The sequence below is a fragment of the Falco peregrinus genome, chromosome 6, assembly GCF_023634155.1.
Source record: "Falco peregrinus isolate bFalPer1 chromosome 6, bFalPer1.pri, whole genome shotgun sequence".
NCBI lineage: Eukaryota > Metazoa > Chordata > Aves > Falconiformes > Falconidae > Falco > Falco peregrinus.
The window spans coordinates 48,341,090-48,360,736 of NC_073726.1; the positions used below are offsets into that span (position 1 = coordinate 48,341,090).

The 19,647-nt window shown below is 37.3% G+C and overlaps 1 protein-coding gene across 6 annotated transcripts in view; it reads right to left on the reverse strand.

Moving 5' to 3' along the window:
- Positions 1 to 19,647, reverse strand: part of VEZT (vezatin, adherens junctions transmembrane protein) — a 68,173-nt gene that overhangs the window by 16,830 nt on the left and 31,696 nt on the right. For 4 of the 6 annotated variants that reach the window (XM_055807360.1, XM_055807358.1, XM_055807361.1 and 1 more), the window contains exons 6-10: positions 15,820 to 15,969; positions 9,731 to 9,878; positions 6,333 to 6,664; positions 5,496 to 5,689; positions 156 to 256 (exon numbers count right to left, since the gene is read on the reverse strand). In XM_055807360.1, coding sequence (XP_055663335.1) covers positions 156 to 256; positions 5,496 to 5,689; positions 6,333 to 6,664; positions 9,731 to 9,878; positions 15,820 to 15,969 — 925 coding nt within the window. The remainder of the gene's footprint in view (positions 1 to 155; positions 257 to 5,495; positions 5,690 to 6,332; positions 6,665 to 9,730; positions 9,879 to 15,819; positions 15,970 to 19,647) is intronic. The other 2 variants (XM_055807359.1, XM_055807363.1) reach the window with 1 other exon arrangement.

Here is a 19,647-nt window from a genome sequence, read left to right on the forward strand (position 1 = left end):
TCCAGTTATGAAATGGCACATGGCTACCTACTTGATTTGTCTGGGCAAGAAGGGCGCTGCACAAGCAACTGAAAAAGGAATGGATACAGCAAGCAAGCCTCAATTATTATGTTAAATAGTCCTTTTTTTTTTTTTTTTTTTTTTTTTTTTTTTACCTGCTCCTCAGGGATTGGATCTTTGTTTTCTATGTATATGGCAGGCTGTGTTAAAGGTACTGTAGTACGCTGTAGGTTGTCACAGGAAACTTCAAGTTTGCCTTTACGAGGAAAGAATAAAAGGGATTAAAAATAAAAGAAAAAGATTGAGTGTTGAATGATGTTTTTGCCTCACTCAGGTAGGATCCCGGCATTTTCATTAGGCAGGATTGGTACATACAAAAAATGGTGAGACAGCTGGTTAGAATACACTGAAACACTGTTAGAGAGCACTTAAATAACTCAGCTATTTTAATATAAGCTGGGTCTGATGAAACTCATCTTGAACTACTTCAACTAACAAATCTCAAAATTTTTATAGACTTTGAAAACCTGCAGATGGCAAGAAAAAAGGGTAAAAACAGAAAAGAGACTTGGTGCCCAAGTTTAGAAAAAGAAATAAAACAGTAGAACTACAGGCACATCAGCTTCAAATAATTGGAAAATATTGGAAGAAACAATCAAGCAAAATTTACAGGAAACTATCTGGAAGGTAGCAAGGAGGTAAGTGCCAGCCAATGGGGGTTTGTTGAGAAAAGATGTCAAATCACTCCAATTTCATTTCCCAATGCAGTAATTGGTCTTATGAATACAAAGAAGCCAAAGATGTTCTGCATTTTGTTTTCAGTATGGCTTTTGACACGGTATCATGGCATACTCATAAGCAAAATGCATAGGCCAGGAGAAGTTGCTATTGGGTGCATAGACAATCTCTTGGATAACCACAGTGCAGTTACCATTTTCAGACAGGAACAATATATGGAGTGAGTATTTGTCTCAAACCCAATACTCTTCAATATTTCCAATGGGTGAAAGAGAAGTGTTTCAGCTCATTAAATCTGCTGATATTGGGATAATCTGCAAGGATACTGAAGGGCATGATTAGAATAAAAAATAATACTGAAAAATCAGAGATACAGCCCAGGAAGAATTCGATTTTAGATAGAGCAGTTTCACGACAGTGGCTGCGAATTTTTGTGCTTTGGAATAGTAAAACGCAGAAATATATGACAACTGACTGAGCAGCACCACCAAGAAAAAGATGTGAGAAGCCTAGTAGTCAACTCTACCCTGCTGCAAGCAAAAAGCCAAACTACATACCAACATATAAACAACAGACTGTTAAGACACATGAAATTACGTTTCTACTCTGGCACTGATCAGGCTGTGAATGGAACATAGTGCCCAGTCTGGGGCTCTCATTCAACAATATTGTGGACCAACTAGAGGGCATCTGAAGGAAAAATGGAAATGATCAAAGGACTAAATAAAGTATAGTCATCAGGGAAGAGCTGAAGTATAGTCATGTAAAGAAAACAGAAAGAAACATATTAACTGACTTAAAAAATGTAAGAGTTACAAAGAGGAAATGGATTTCCATTGTGGGTGGATAAAAAGTACTGCTTTTAAATTGCAGCAAGCAATATTTATATTCAGTAATAACTTTATACGAGTAATGGAATTAAGTGCTGGAATAGATGCCTGGAAATACTGTAAAATGTCTCTAAAGAGAGGCCTTTAGGAATAGGTAAACATCTTTCAGCCACGCACACTAATTTACTTTTGAGTAGGGAAAAGGGCTAGATGACCTTGCCAAGCCCCACATACCCCTATTTTCAATTTCTAATTATGGATGGAATACTTAGGGATGGTATTCTGAAAGTAGGCAGTTATGACAATAATGACAATTTTAGTGGTGCTCGGTTACTTGCTTTTGCAAACAAGGGAAGTATGTAATTCCCTAGTTGCCTGGGCTGAGCTAAAGATTTGATGTTCCAGAAATATCTAAATGCAAAGTTCAAAAGAAAGGTGAAGCACGTAGTGAAATCTGTATTGGAAAATTGATATTTATAAAATAAATATTTCATGTCAAGTCCCCTTGTCCATTGCCTAACTCTGCCTTGTAATAAACATTTTAATAATAATGACAGCAACAATAGAAATATGTTCCATGAAGACATATATGAAGAAAAATTTGGAAGAGTATATGGAAGTTACCAATTAAAAGCTTGCCTTCCCAAATCAGAGGGAAACAGCTGCTCTAGTATGTACAACCAGCTGTTTGCCACCTATATGGGATGATTCCCTTGCTAAGGATATGCTTCAAGATCACAAATTCAGAGTGTTTAACTAAAACTGCTGCTGCTTTAGTTCCTCTCCAGCAGATCAAGATCCAGGATCTTGCAGCAGTCCTATGGCCTTGCTCTCATAAATATATAAAAAAAGCTGTATACATTTGCAAAGACAGAGACAGTTTAAAAGGAAAAAGGATGACATTTAAACAGTTTGAGGGATATTATTTCAAAGATCATTAAACCAACACTGTAACTAGCCATTGAGGATATTCCATTATGTAAAACTACCAGCAGATTACTACATGCTTGAATTGTTGAGGCCTTAAGTGGTAGATCAGTTTTATTGACAAAAGATGTCGAAGAGTAAAGAGATGATGGCTGGAAGTCTAGAATCAACTCATGCTGGAAATGAGCAAAGATCTACATGTAGATCAACGATAGATAAGTCTACCATTGCCCAGTGCATTTAAGTAGAGGTGAATTCTCCTCAAGGTGCTAAAGCCCCATTTGCTCTCAGGGTCTGTCCTGTATCTGACAGGATCAGTGACTAACAGCTCTGGTTCTAGAAACACACCAAGTCCTGTAAACAAAGAAGCCAAACGGCATTTACTAAAGTAACCATATGCTATAATACATGTTAGCATCACCACCCATGAAAGGCCAATGGGAATGTATGAACGTTCAATCAGTTAGACTGAAAGGCTTTGCTTTGACAGAGCTTGACACAAAGAGCTATTTAATGTAGCTGTAAGAAACCTGCTCTGGCCCAGTATGATTTAGGGCAAGAAGCAGGTAGTGCTTGCTGAAAGAGACTCATATGTTTATACAGAGAACAATTAAAGATATGCAAAGGGCTCTGAAAAGTAGTGATAGGCAGCTACGTAGAATGCCACAACTAGGTTAGCCCACAGTTCAAAGCAGCTCCTTAGAGGCTGGAAACTTCCAACTCCTGGTTCAACAACAGCACTCTGATGCTGAACGGACCAATGAGTTCCCAATTTCTTCCTCTCTGCAGACCCTTTGCTGCTGCAACTGCTGAGCTGATTTCTACTTATGCAAGGAAACCTTCCCGTGCTGACAGCACTAGGAGCCAAGAAGAACAAGCAAAGATACATTTGTGCTCATAATATAAACACGGTAAGAACGAAACCCAAGCAAACAGTAAATTTAAATACTGGATACATTTTGAATTTATATATGAAGAAGGAAAATGACTTATTTTGTTTAAATACTAAGCACAATTATGAGATACTGCTAAAAATATTTAACAAATATATACAGCTTTTATGTAATGAAATATTTCCTCTCAAAACTGGGTCTAAGCCATCAGAAATAGCTCCCTTTTCAACAGTGCTCACAACTGACACTGAAAATGGTATTGCCACTGCTCTACTGGTCAAACTAGTTAGTTGAACTAAACATCTACTGCAGCAAAAGAGCTGGGCATCCACTTAGACACAATTTTTGACTATCATGGGGTTCTTGCTACAGCTCTTACCAAAAGATTCATCTGATTTTGGCTAATAGTGTGTGAAGACAAAAGAAAGATGTGTTTAGCAGCTATATTATTTCAGCAGGAAGGAAGCACTGAAAAAAACCCCAGATAATTTAATGAAGCTATTTACATAATCATGACTGACAGACCAGCTGTTAAGATTTGTAGAAAGACAGCAGAAGAACTAGACTTAATTTCATGCACAGCTTGAAAAGGTCAACTCACAGAAGCTGGACTGCTCAGAAATATATCGGGAAAGTAAAATGCAGTCAGATAACAATAGTTTTCAATGACCAACAAAATGTAAAAATAGCTCATAAGGAGCAATTCAGTAAACTTGTTGCAAAATAGAGATTCAACCCCAGCACATTTCTAGGAAAGTCACTGCGCAGAAGTGAAAGTGAAGATTTTATTTTTATATATTTCCCATGCAATCCCTCCCTTCTAGGTCACACACTAGGTTATTTTTATACTGAACTTTAAAAGATGTTATAATAAGAGTGCCTGCTGTGAAATTTATACACAAAGTAAAAATAAAACTTAAACAACTAAAAATACAGTGGCATGCAGTCTAGAACGAACATTTAAGTAAAGGAGAAAAAAAAGATCAGTGGAACTGCTGGCTGTGAAATGCATCAACAAAACACAACAAGCTAGCACAGGCAGATGTACCAGACTACACCTAATATCCTCATAGGCTGTTTTACGCAGGACTGAAGAGGGAAGTTGTAAGACTGGACTATCAGGCAAAGTACACACAAATGTAGCTACACCATGTCTGGACCTGCACAGAGCCTGCATTAGGCCTCTCAGTGCTCCCAGTTCTGATGTAAGCATGAACAAGGTCAGCCTGTATTTCTCTACGCCCACAGCAATATTCATCCATCTACTGGATATCTGACCTATATATCATTAAGAGCATAGCTCACTACAAATTTGGATTTTTGCAGGTAACTTGCTGAGAACCCCAAGCCATAATTTTCCTAACACAGTCTCCATTACCAGCATTTTTCAAATGCTGGGCTGTGCCTGCCTAAGACAGTAAAAAAGCTCCTGGAAAAAAGAAGGATCAGAAATTACATGTTCAGCTCCGTATCAGGAGCCCAAGTTCACATCCATTATTTAAGCTTGTTGTGATTCACAAGGAAAACAGCATGGGCAGTACAGGCAATTAAGGGGAAGGACATAAGGCAAAAGTTTGGGATATGCTGCTCAGTATGACCGTTAAACACACAGAAGATTAGCTCACCCTCTCTGAGAGAGCAGGTAAACAGGTACTATATGCTCAATACATTCTCTACAATTTAGAATGTACCAGGAAATGTTGCCAAAAAAGTTTCACGACAGTGCCACTGTGATTTCAATTAGCTATTTTATGCAGTAAATAAATGAAAATCTCAAGGACAACTGATCAAAATCCCACCCCTTCACATGTGATTCACCAAGCAAAGGCAAAAAGCCGCTATTGGTCTACACCTGGAAATGTAAAAATCTGAATCCACAGGTCTAACAGACTGAACCAACAAATTACATTTTTTGCTGAGACAAAAACTCCAAGGTCATCACAATGAAAAAGTTTGACATATGTGCATAGTTTTTCAAAGTGTATGGTTGTAAAACCTTCTTCAGCTAAAATTCTAATATACAGGCTGAATCCTGTCTTTGATCCATCTGACCATTCCATCTCTGAAGTGTATCCCATTCATTGCTAAATTAATCTCTCACACTTACCTTTTTTATTTGGGTTTCTTCCACTCATTTTCTCCACCTGAGAAATGGCTTCTTCCCAGCAGCTGTTGCTTGCTTGGATATGAGGCTGAATAAACTTTAGTTTTTGTTCCAGAACCTGATGGGCTTCTGTTGTCAACTCAGGTGTCTCCTTAGTGCTAACAAGTTTTTCAAGTTCATCCTCAAGAATTATTACCCTAAGTGACAAGGAGATTAACAGAAATAAGTAATAGTAAATATTTGACTTGACCATTCGTTGAAGTATTTCATTTAATATCCTGTTACTTTCTTCAAGTTTTAAGAATCTAACTCAGCCAACTCCTCAAAAATGCCCTGAAATTTTAAAAATAAGAACTGTGTCTCCACATCAAGATACACTGCTCACCTGCATTTGTTATAGTAGTTCTTATATGTAAGATTAAATGAGTAGGACAGTTTTGTCACCAAGGCAGTGATGAATATTTAAAAACATTTTCTAGGTAGTTACTATGAGCTGAACTTTTTTATAAAGCATTCGGTATGTTGCTAAATCAATGAAAGATAAGTATGTAAAGACAAGTAAAATGTTCAGATTTTTTCAAGGGAGTGGCAAAAGCAAGGCAAGATCTTAACGCACTGCTTAGCTTTGAATTTTCACCAGATACTTTAAAGAATAACCAGGAAACAATATCAGATTCCATATTGAACCAAGGGTCTTTGACCCCATACTATGTGAATATATGCCTATGATTACAATGAGTTTTTTGTTTTTAATCTGGGATACAAGCTGCCAACCCAAAGAACTCAGGACTGAAGCCTTCTTCCTACCAGCATATCCTCTTAATTCATGTGTAAACTTACTCATTGAGCAGTGCCTTGAGATGAAGCTGCAAGCTGCGTACTGCTGTCTGAAGACTGTTCAGCTCTCTTGACTTCTGCTTTGTCCTGGCCGGCCGCTCAAAACCCAGCTGATGCTGCATTTCAAAGTACCGATAAAACTCATAGCTTCGCTTAAGCTCCTCCAAGCAGGCAGCATGTGTATGAGGTAGGCCTTGAGTCACATCAGACAAGATATGATGAGGCAGCCGTTCAGGGGAGACCAAGGGCTTGGGGGATGCGTTGGCTGGGGAGAGGAGCAGCACCAGCCTTCTGAAGAATTCTGAGCTCTGCCCGACCCAGAGCTGAAAGAGGACCTGCAGAACAGGGCAGGGTTAACTCTGCGCACCTGGGAAAACAGCCAGCCTCCAAAGTCAATGTACAGATGCACCACGGGAAAACATTCCTCAGATAGCAACAGGAACTTTGAAAAACTGCAAAAATCCATTGAAGGGCACCCCAGACCATGTGAGGTTCAGATCTTGTGAACCTTAGGCGACTGTTAATTTGTCGATGAAGGACATTGTATACAATTATGCTCAGAAGGCTGTCAGAGGCCTAAAAACTCGTATTCTCAGCAGGTAGTTTCATTATTTGCTATAATGTCCACATATCCTACAGCTCATAAAGGGCTGCAGAAATTCCAGTGGCAGCAAAGACATTTTTTCCTTTATGATGCCAAGCTATCGTTTCTACAATTTCTAACTACTGCACTGCCCCACACCCAACCCTGAAACACAAGTCTAATTGCACTGTACTTCAACAAAACACATCCTACATCTGAAGAAAGTTGAGCTGCCAGCTTAATTCTTCTTTCAGCCAAAGTAAAACTTCACCAATACCACTAACGAGGGAAAAGCTTGTGAGAAATGAATCGAGCCACAATGTTATATATGGTTCAAAAGAGGTCATTCCATCTGGGAGCAAGGAAACCCACAATTTCAATTTCCTGAGAATTTCCTCTTCCAATGAAATGAAAAGAACTGTTGTCTTAGTTTAGGGAAGACTGTAGGCTCAGTAGACCATGACAGAACAGTAGCATCTAATATCTCTAAAATGAAAAGGAAAGGTTATGACACTTTTCTCTGCAATAGTGGCCTTTATTAAAAGGGATGAACTGTCTGTCACTACGCGGCGTAGTCCAAAATCTGTTCTCAAGCATTCCACACCGAAGAAGACAAAGTTACTACTTATCATGCTTCTTTCCACCTCCTCAGCTACAGAACAGGACTAACAATTTACTTGTTCTGAGATCTGAATAATATATTTGCATCTTTGTATTCATATGACTATGGACAAGGAGCAGTTTTTTCCAGTGTGCAAACAATCAAGAACAAAACATTCAGAACAGTAACACAAAAAATTAAATGCCTTCAGATAGATGTGGTCTGATATACCCCAAGGGTACATAAAAGAATACTTGAATGCAAGCTGATAAAATATTCCAAAAGAAAAGAAATAATTCTTGATTTACAAAAGATGGTCAGGAGAAAGAACATAGAATGATACACAATAATTTGGGGCACATGTGCAAGACTGATTTGGCTGGGTGCTAAAACAAAAAGCAAACAAATGGACAGCGATCACCCAAGTTCCCTGAAGGTGTGGTGCCCTGGATAGAAAGTTAAGAGCTCATGCTATAATAAAGCACAAAAGAAAGCCAATCCCTTCCATGAGACATAAAGCAAAAGCAGTGAAAAAGTAGCACACAAAAGTAGTGGACTTTAGGTGACAATAATAATCCAAAACCTACCTGAAAATATGCACAATGATGAGAAAAGGGAATTCCAGATGTATTTAGGGTTGCAAATAGCTTGTTCTGCCAATGGCTTCTGATGATTTTTACTGACACTTAAACTTCACCCAAAACATCCTACTGGCTCTCATCAGCTTGAATTGGTATTTATTCTTAAGCCAAAATTTTTCATTCTTTAAATTGATTCAGTTCAAGGACAAAGTAGCCGAAACACACAGACTACATTTGTCATATGGTCTAGACATGGGCTTGAATGAAAATTAAAATATTAAGCAAATCTGGATACACATCTATATTCTACCTGCATTTTAATATAAAGACAAGTTCTCTCAAATTAAAAAAAAAAACAAACCTGAAGAGGTCTGGGCATAAATATGTCCCAAGGTTATTGAAGTATACCTATTTTATTATATATGCAAGAATCTGCTTAGGACTGATTTATGTTAATTTAGCTTGGTTCAACTACACCACATCCAGCCTACATTACTGTCAGTTATGTGTTCACACAAATTGAGATATTCAATTTGTAACCCAGAAAGAGTCCCAACTAGTTTAACTAAAACAGATTTTAGTCAAATTACTGCAAACTGCAGGTAAACAAAGATTTAGCTTACGAGTTTGGGCAGCTCTGAATTCTTGTGCTTAAAAAGAAGTGGGTAAATAAGTGAGCTTGTATGGTTGCAATTAGAACTTCAGCTAATGAAAAGGCAAGAAAAAATTCCCAAAAGCTTACAACTGATGTAGCTCTTAGCTTACAACTAATTAGACCAAGCCTCAAAGCTTAGCAATCACTATTACTGGTAATATTTACTGTCAGAACAAAAGAAGTCAAGATCTAGGAATTAAGTGCATAAAATGCAACAAAAGCCAACCCCACAGAAACACAGAAGTCATATAATAATGATGTGCAATTTTCCACTAGAAAAACAATGTTAAAAGGGAACTGCCACAGCAAAGAACCACCAGAGTGTAGAAGTTTTGCATTCAAATTAGATCTTTCAATTGCAAACATTGCCTCATACAAGTTAAAAATACCTAACATCTCAAAACAAATAGATAAAAAGGCCATTATAGGGTTGTCATTCTGTTCAGTTAAATGTTTTTCAAAGATCAAAGAACCACACTGGCTCACGGCAGCAGGGGTGCAAGCTTATGATTTCTACTCCTCAGTGTAACTAAATGCAGCTACTGCCTTTGGCAATTACAACTAATTTGCATCTTCTGATGTCTCTCTTTCTATCCAAGTCAAGAGATAAGCTAAAAAAGATGTAAGTACAAATCTGTAAATTATTTTATTCAGCTCGTATCAAGTGAAATCGGAGAGTAAAAATAATGTTTAAGAAAGAGATTGATCAAGCTAATTATAAAACATTGGCTTCAATTTACATGATTTGCAGAAAAAAATCCTAATGTAGTATTGTGCAGCTTCTCTTTGACCACATGCAAAAAGAAAGCATCTAAATGTCAATAACTGTGGAAACACATCATAGGAGACCAACTACATCTCTCCCTCAGATAACTGTGTTACTACAGGCTAGTACATACAAGCCACAGGGCTCCATGACAACCAAAAGAGAATTTCATTAGGACCCTGTGCTGGTGCAGATGTCCTTCTAGGAGAGGTTACCTTGAGTGCAGGCAAGCTAAAGCCATCTGTTAGATTGTGTGCCTCCTCTTCAGAAACTTGGTCTTCACTCAGTCCCAGACCCAGCTCCTTAAAGGGGACTACACAGATGTAGCTGGTCACATTATCACTCTCCGAGTTCAGAGGGTAGGTTTAGCTGGAGTTAAGGTGGTTAACAAAGCAATTTTTGCATTAAAAACACAAAAAAGGAAAAAACCCCACCCAGTAAGGTTTCTTATTGCAGGCAATTTGTGTGAAAGCACATACATTCCACCCAAATCCACCTCAATCCTGTTTAATTGAACATTTTGCAACCCTTATTCAGAGCACAAGTTTTAAAGGCTCTTAAAAGGATGAGAGATTAGACATTGATGAAACACCTAGGTATAAACACAAACACATGAAACAAAACAGACTGATGAAAAATCCCTGCATCCCTTTCAAGTGAGGAAAACATCTTATGTTTAAGTATCTTTCTCTCTGATAAAATCTCTATGTTTAAATATTAACTTCCCAGGACGTAGCTCATTCATGTCAATCTTAAACCAAGGGAAAGAGAAAAACAATAGTAAAATTTTAAGTTTCAAAGGTAGCCTATGTTTTAGACCAAACTTAGGACAATGGGAATTCCAAGCAAGTTCTGTCTGTGGAGAAATTGCTCAGAGATCTCGACAATAATTGGTGTTTGACATTTCAGATAGTACCGTGAAGAACAGGAGTTCCCCAAATGTCATACCTTTAACTTTATTGATTACATTGCTGTAAAGCCACTATGATCTTGGTAGGAACAGCAGTGAACTGTTTTTTATCAACATTCTTCAGCACATTTAAATTCTCAGCAGGAAAATGTACATTTCCAGTCCTCAGAAATGCTTAAAAAGTAGGGAGCAAGCACAATATAACTGATACCAGAAGACAGATAAAAATAATTCATAGACAAAGCAGCATTTATTTTAAAATAGCATTAATTTTAGGCTAACCTCATGCTGGGAAAAGGGGAGGAGGAACAGTCCAAGATTTCTGCACATTTTGCATAGCCACCCAGTCACAAAATAGTAAAATTTGCTTTAAAATTGAAACTTATAACTTATGGTCATAAGCACGTTTGTTCCATAGAAAAAAACACATTTGTAAGGCATTCATGAAAATAAGGCCTTAATTTAAACTATGGGGTTTTTTTAATTTATATTTCAATTTACAAACTGAATACTCTCATCTCTTGGGGCACATAAAGATGATTAGAAGCACCTATCTCTTGTCCAACTATTATGCTTTCTGGAGAAGCTACAAGTTCCACCCACTTTCACTCCCAATTTTTCCATGTGATAAATTCTCATAGGATTGAACTTGTAAAAGTGATTTGCTCAAGAAAATTTTCACCACTTGAGTAGAACATTGTATAAAAAGAAATAATCATATTCTGTGTCACAGGATACAGCAATGATAAGTGTCCAGGCTCTAAACAAACACACACACACACACTCTTCCCTAATTTCTCCACAAAGTCCATGAAGAAAGAAGCCTATTAAGTGTTCAGACAAAAACCTGCAATGCAAATTAATTAGGAACAAAGTATTACTGTTGCCACCAGCAGCTGCCTCATAAGCAGTGTCTACTCTAAGTTAACCTGATAGCATGCCCACCAGATGGAGCACATGGGATGAGGATGGTATTAGAGACTGAAAAGTCAGGTCAAACCCCTTCAGAACCAGTTATCTCTGGGACTAATTATATCTCTTGTTATTCTTTTCCCACAACAAGACATAAAAACCAGTTTGGACATGTGAATTTCTAAGTCATGCTAAAAAAATTCCAGGCAACATCTCAAATGAGTGGTTTGACCAAAGGAGCCACTTACCAATACTACATCTCAGCTAGGGGATTCCCAGTGGACTCCCACATCTCCTGCCTTGCCCTCCTCTATTGTAGCCCTCCCACCCCCATCTCTATGGGATAGATGAAAGCAGAGAACTGATCCCATGCTCCCATTAGCTTCCCAAAGATTAGACCTTTAGAAAGGTTAAACACATACACACAAACATATACATACACACAAAGACATTTCCTTCACGTGCTTTGCTGTAAAACAAAAGTATTTTTAGTGTTGATGTTTTCTATTAAAGCCAAAATAGAGTAATTAACCTTAGGTTAGTTAAATTTTTCTATGTCTTTGTGAAAATATATCTTTCGCCTGTTTAACTTACATTCTTTACTAGCTTGGAAGAAGACAAGGCAAAGCTCTTAATAATAAACTGACAAATCCAGAATAAAGTTATCTGTCCAGTGAATGTCTAACCTCTGCCACTGGGCCAATATTATTTATATATAGAAAATCAAGAACACTAATGTACCCCTGTATGTAGAAATTTAACATTCATACTTGGCTCTTCAAAAGCACATTTCCATCTAAAGAACAGCTTCACAATATCCCTGAGAAATCCAAGCTGCTCTTTTATAAAATTCTCACCAGCCCACCAGGTGGGAAGGGATGAGCTAAGCGTGTGATGAAACAGGTGGTCAAGAAAGAAACATCACGCTGAAAAATGCTCAAGTATCTTTATTCAGGCCTTCCAGCATCAGATTTCTGATTTAGGCTTTTCTAACCCCAAAAGGGTACTACTTTTTGTTTAGCTTACTGTTTTCTTTTTCCCAACTAAAAAGGTATGTGTTTTTCTAACATTTCATGATACAATAACTGAATTTTTACAGAGAAGGAACACTTTTTTACTGGATTTACTAGAGAAAATTAGCAAGTTGCCCTGTGCTCAGTGCATCTCTAAGACACAGAATGCATTTTATATCCATTCCACCTTAATGGGGTAAGATATCATTCCATTTAAAACACTGCTATCCAATGACTGTGTTTGTAATACTGTTTATGCCTGGCCACCAGAGAACAACACCTTACACTTACAACAAAATTAAAAGTTTTTTCAGTTTAGATGGTCCAGTGCCCAGGTCATACCTATCAATATAGTTCAATGGAAAAAGGAGTATCACACCGTCTTGCATCAGCTGACAATGAGACTATTAGCATCATGAAGTAACATAAGCTATAAAATTTCCTCCATCTAGCTTGCATATAATTAAATCAATAAATGAACAATATTCCCATGACACAAGGCTCTTAAGTATAAAAATATTAAGCAACTAGCACGCCAACTGAAGTACTGTCTGAGTTATTACACAATGCAATGGAGTACAGTGCAGGGATCTGTTGAACCAGTAGTGACTAGTCTGCAAAACATCCTGTAAATACTTAACCCAAAATGCCTAATTGGGAACAGTTATCTTCACTGCATTATGAACTTCAATCTCAGATTTCCAGGTTGATACTAAGAAACACAAAGATGAAGGAAAATAGGACATATGCCACATCATCATGCTTTTGCAGGCCTGTACACCAGTCAGAAGGCCCAGTCACAGACTAGGACCTTATTTTGATATCTGGACATCACACAGAAATGATCCCTGGAGTCAAAGGATCACCACTGTTGTTGAATGACAAATACCATGCCCATGTTGCAGCACCAACTGAATGCCATCAACCAAGGAAAGCAAACTATAATACAGACATTTATTTCCCATGCACATAAATGTTTCCATGAAATGCACACTCTGTGGTTCAAAGCAGTGCCTGTCCCACGTATTTGTTCACAGTCTTAAGAAATTACTGCTTCCTTATTCCTTAAACAGAAAAATCTAGGAAAATTCAATTTTTGTTGCCCTTGAGACTAGATTTTTGCATATTAAATTCCTATTGAAGATTGTTCCAAGCAAAAATAATTCAGTTTTTCACTTGCCTAAATATGCAGAGAGATATATCTGCTCTGCAACAAAAGTACAAAGCAATATCCAGTAAAGCAAAAAATGTTTATTTAAACAGTATTACAACCAACCAGGGAAAATAGTTTTTGGGGTTTTTAAATGTAATTTTGTAATATTAATCCAAATTTTAAATATCTGGAATATTTCTCTAATACATTTTTCTCTAATAAAAGCATTTTGTTTTGCTGTTGCCAGTGTAAATCACTAGCAGTGCTACTGGACTCATGTCTCTCGCAATGCTCAGGAAACATTTCAAAAAGCAATTCATTAATTTATACTCAAATAACCTAGAGGAGTTAAAGTCGACAATATCTTCTGATTTTGTGCAAAGCAGAACTTATTAAAAAGAACTGTAAAAGTTGGAATTGGGATCTCATTTCCAGACATTGGATATAAGTTCCTTTAATTTATCAACATTCTGTTCCTTCAATTTATTACCTCCCTCCTTTATTTAATCTCTCCAGTTCCTCTTTCTCCTTGCTCTAGGCCAGATTTGCACTAACAATCTGATGATGGACAAGGGCATTAAAGTTGTCACAAGTGGCAACTGTGAATGCTTTTGACATGAAGGAATCTTTGGCCCCTCCAGCATAACAGTAATATTTAATTGGAATTTATTTGAAAGATGCTCCTTGCCATCAATACCCATGTAATACACATAACATTTTCAGACATTCACAATACTCAGGGAAAAATTCAAACTAAGGCAACTTGGAACTATTTTAAAGCTGCTCTTAATTATCCTGGTGGGAAGAAGGAATCCTTTACTCACCTTCCTTACACTTAAATGCCTTACTTGCAGTTTTCGTGCACTGCAGAATTGGCCCAGCCTGCATCTCAACTCACAGGCTACCACTGTTTTTGCCACTATGTTCTGCACAAATACAACGCTTCTCTTTCCATTTGTCAAGAACTTTACGCATGCAACTTTAATAAATTCTTGGCCATTTATTTCTTACTGCTGCAATATCTGCATGATAATTTAGTATAATGGAACTTCCATGTTAAAAATTTTACAAAGACAGATATAAATGTCAAATTATTCAAAGTAAACAGAACTTTCTTCTCTCCCATTCTTTTATTTAAGTCACTCCTGTAGTAGTTTCAAAGCCAATGCACAGTCTAATACACACTAATATTCCGTATTTGGGAAGGCCACGTTAACTGATCCATTTTCAGATCTTTCTTCCCATATTCCCATATTCAATTATTTCCAACCTAGGTATCAATTGCTCTTATCAATGTGTCTCAATCAGTCAGTATTTTTTTCTTTCTTTGCATAGCAAATACATCTCGTTCCTTACAGCCAAGAGTAAAGTCTTGAGCCCAGACAGAGGATGCCTATCCCTACACAAGTTGTTACTATTTTGCAAATACTCATTTCCTTCAAACTGAATGCATGCACTTGCAGCACTGCATGTACCTCTGTATGTGTACACATCATCACTCAACACATCCATCCATTTGCCAGGCAAGATGCATCAGTCAAATACTATGTTCCAGGAAGACAAACCAAGTAATTTGTCATGTCGGATTTTCAACACCTGCATTACCACCAGCTTTTGTTTCCCTGCATTTGTTTTTTCACATCAGGGATATATCTGTTCTATTTTTTGCTATAATACAGGGTGAAGACATGGTTATTTCCTATGTAGTACAATAAGTACAAGAAACAGAAAAAATCCTTGAAATGCTAATGCCATTAACGTATGCAATTCACTGAGGAAATACAGAAGGCAGTTCACAAAATGGAATCTGAATAAATTCTTCTGCTTTGATTCAGCGTAGAAACTCCTCACTCTTAAATGTGCCTTCTGGATAATAAACATAATCAGAGTTTCACCCAGCTTATCTGAAGCAGGAAATCCACTTACCTTTGAACACAGGGGTGTTGACTGAAAGACTACATTGTTCAGAGAAAAATGTATTTTGGTGCAAGGGAAAAAGATGGCTAAGAGGAATTATAAAACAAAATCCTGAAGGACCCTGAAACACATTATCAGTACTTACACCAAAGGCATGCGTGTCAGTAACGGGGACAATGTTTTCAGTGCACAGAATCTTACCTCACACTGCACAGTACACAAAAAGACAAATTTAAGAGTGTTTCAAACCAAGCATAAGCCCCAGTTCACTATGCTACCCTTTATCTTGTTTAGATATGCAATTAGATATTGTATGTTTCTAGACATAACTCACATTGGCACAATTACAGGTAGGTAACATGATATATCTGAACTTGTGGGTTTTTACAAAAAGGATATTTTTTCAGCATGTATAGAGTAGCCAGTCTTGAAGCTCGAAAGTTGGCTCTGACAGATCGATAAACAGCTTTCCGGAGACCAATAAGATGCTGACTAGGATGCTGTCCAGCTTTATTAAATGGGCAAGCGGCACTGACCCTGTCAAGCAAACTTGAAAAGTAAAATGTGATACAACTGTACAGATGTCCTAAAGTATTTTTAAAAGACAGTACAACAGTTTCCTTATTCCATTACTTAGAAAACTTTTTCAAACCCTCAGTAACTACAAGAACAAAGAAAAGAAAAAAAAGGAAAAAAAAAAGTCCATCCTATTAATGATATATTTAATCAAAATTTCCAATAAGTAGCCAGGATTCCTCTGTAGACAGCCTGAACATCTTCTCATCTAAGCCACGGCAAAACTCCTGAGGACATCTGTTTTCTCCAAAATGTTATAAAATGATACACTAAGGGTAGACAGGTCACCTAACATTATCTCTGATACCAAGATATCACAAGCCCTCTGTAAGCCTTAGAAGTTTTAACATACAGATATTTAACATACACTTCTTTATATCCAAATTTGTTCCTTCAATAATTTTTGCAGAAAAAAAATGTGCTACTACATATTGGTTTTCGTGCAAAACACTATATTCTTTCAACCTTCTCCATGCAGAATCTTTTCTGGATCAATAGAAATATTATTTGAGAGGTGACACAGATTTTATCATCATGCAATGAATGACAGCTGTTTTGTGGGAGTCTGACAGGTAAACACATGAAATGTATGCAACTATACAAGCATATTTGAAAATACATTTTGGTGTCCACATTCAGGTGAATATACCATTTAAAAGAAACTGCCATTTGCCTATTAGAATATACTTCAGAATGGTTTTAGAACTCTAAGAAATTGCCTCATCTGGAAGTAAACTGAATTGTGAATTAGGTGATTATTACACATGTCTGTGTAACATTAAACTGCAGAAAAGGGAAAAAAAGATTAATTCCAGCTATATGTATTCATAGACAGTCAGATGCCAAACCTATAACTGAGATACTGAAAACAGCCTAGGTACACTCTTACTTGCTGGGACTGTTTTTACAAGAATCAACTCAGGAATTGACATAGTGTGGACAACAGGACAATAAATTATGATTGTTTTGGGACTGGAAGCCTGCTTCTGCTCTCACCTTTCCCAGGGCACGGTGGGGAGGTGATTTCATGTCCACAGTCACTTAAAAAGGAAAACCATAGAGGGTACCCGGCAAGAATGAGGTGGGCTGCTACGCTGGTATCTAGTTCTGTAGCCCATCTCACTAAGCCAGCAGACCTGACCCTGCTGGAAAAACGTCAGTCTTACTGCATGTGCTGAGCTGGACCAGGAGAGGAAACAGCTTATCACCTTCACTGTCAAATGTGAAAAGCAATGCAGCCTACCCAGTGAGCAAGGCTGGACCAATATCAGTTTGTTAAATATGATTAACACAAGAAGATTCATGCCAATTACTGCAGTATATTGAATACACTAGCTGAAATGCTCTATCAAAATATCTGTGTACCATATTAAATTATGGGAGTGATACTAAACGGTTTATCTAACATGTCTTAAAGTACTTTAAAATCTGAGTAAAATAAAACCAAACTGTGTTAATTTCAATTTCTAAATGTAAATTTAAAATGCTAGTCTTGCCATATGTTTCACTAGGGAATGCAGAACGTAACATAGTACATGCCAATCTTCTAACGTTTCCCTAGCTTTTGAAGGTGAAGTGCTTATCCATAAACTCTGACATTAGTTTGTAGACTCAAGCCCTGGGTGAATCATCAGAAGCAGGCTGAAAGAAAATGAGCAAAATTCTTCTACCTTAAAAAGAGAGATACATCTATGTTCTGCTACAGCAATATAAGCATTTCCAGCTTCTACACAGAGCAAATACAGCACAACTCATGCACAGCATGTACTGCCAGTAGTCAGCAAAACAATTTGCTTTCCTTCTAGGAAGGCTTGTCTCAGTGTTCTTTATAAAATAATTCTTCTTTATTCCAGTAATCTTAAATTAATGTAACTTGCTATAAATGTCTATGTGCCAGACATGCCATAACCCCAACTTCCTAATGTTTCATTTGTCTTACATGTATTTAATTTGACTTACAAAACATTATCAGCTTTGTGTATCAGCCACAAATAGCAAGAAGGAAAAAGGTTAAGGGTGAACTTCCTCTCTTCTACTGCTCCAAACCCATTTTACTTGTAAAGAACAGTGACTTATTTCTCCGTTAACCTCACAAGCCAAATTTTAAATAGGCTCTCAACTTTTAACAAACTTGTATAGACACATTAATAAAAACCTTTTACTGCACTCCAACAAGAAAGCATTTCTACAAAGATGCTCTATACACCAATATGTGCTTGTAGAGCTTGATTCTAGTTTAAAACATAGTAGAAAGGGAGTATTTTGGAGAAAATGCTAATTATTTCCATGACAGACAAGAAAATAACTACTTGCTGCTTATTGCTGCAGCCTTTCATTGGGTATTCCTATAGTTTTCATTCTATAATGTGCAAGACAACGGACATACTTTTATTACCCAGTGGAAATTTCAGGCCACAACCTGTGATCAGGCTTCATTTGTCTATTTACAAATGAAGCAGTTAGGCAGAAACACTGCCCTACCTTGGCTACATGATTTTTGTAATCCAAAGTACCCTGGTGAGGTCTCAGTCATCTCTGCATCACAGAGCTTGTACCACAAAGTCATACCTGCAATGCCAACAGCAGTATTAAACACTTCTGATGGCCATTCTGAAATCAAAATGTCCAGTTGCCTTTGAGAGCAGGTAATAGAGGCCTGACAGGGTTCTTAGTACCTTTTCTAAGTGGCTGCTGTGAGTTTTTTTGGGTGGGAGGGGAATGAAGGCAAAAAGATGTGGAACCAGCAGACAACTGACCAAAACCATATAGAGAATAATTTAACGTTTAGAGAGACAGTCAAATATCAGTTAACAAGGTCAAATAGGGTAGAATAAAGCAAAGACATAGATACTTCAAAGCATGTGTAAATGAGCCTACAAGAATATAGCAATGGATCGTACAATGGGGAATGCAATGAAATTCAAGCCAAATCTACAGACCTGGGCTTGCCATATCAGAGTTAAGTATAGCTAGCCAAAATCTGAACTCAGTACTATTTACATGTCAGCTTTGGTATCTTTCCATTCACGACATCATTAATGCAGTCCAAACTATGCTGAGCTAGCAGTACATTAAAACAGCAGCATACATATCATTGAACTGGATACTGTGCTACCTGCTTGAATTCCCATTCCTTCAAGGATGTAAAATGACACAAGATACTCATTAACTTTTCAGATGCAACCATTTCTATTGCTATGTGACTCTGAACAAGCATTAAGACTGACAAGGATACTACAGGTCAATATACTGAACTTTGTTCTGCTAAGGTTTATTGTAGCAAAATTCTGGAAGAAAAAAGGCGTAGCTAGTTTTTTAGATCATACATGAAGTGCTACCTCAAGCAAAGAATTTCATGTGAAGCAGCATCTCTTGCATACATGGATGCCGAAAAGGACACTGGAGTTAGAACTTCCTCCAGGCTAAACCAAACCAAAACCTATACAGCAATGACTTCTTCATACTGCACAATTGTTCCAGTGAGGATGTTGGCACAGTCAGACTTCTACTCCATCCATACTCCAAAGTCTTTTGAAAAGCTTGCCAAAGTTTTAAGTAAAGAGGCTATTAGATCAAGCTTCAACTTAAAGACCAGTCTGTTTTCTGTTAATTTGTTATCTAAGATATGTAGTAAAAGAACAAGGCACCAGG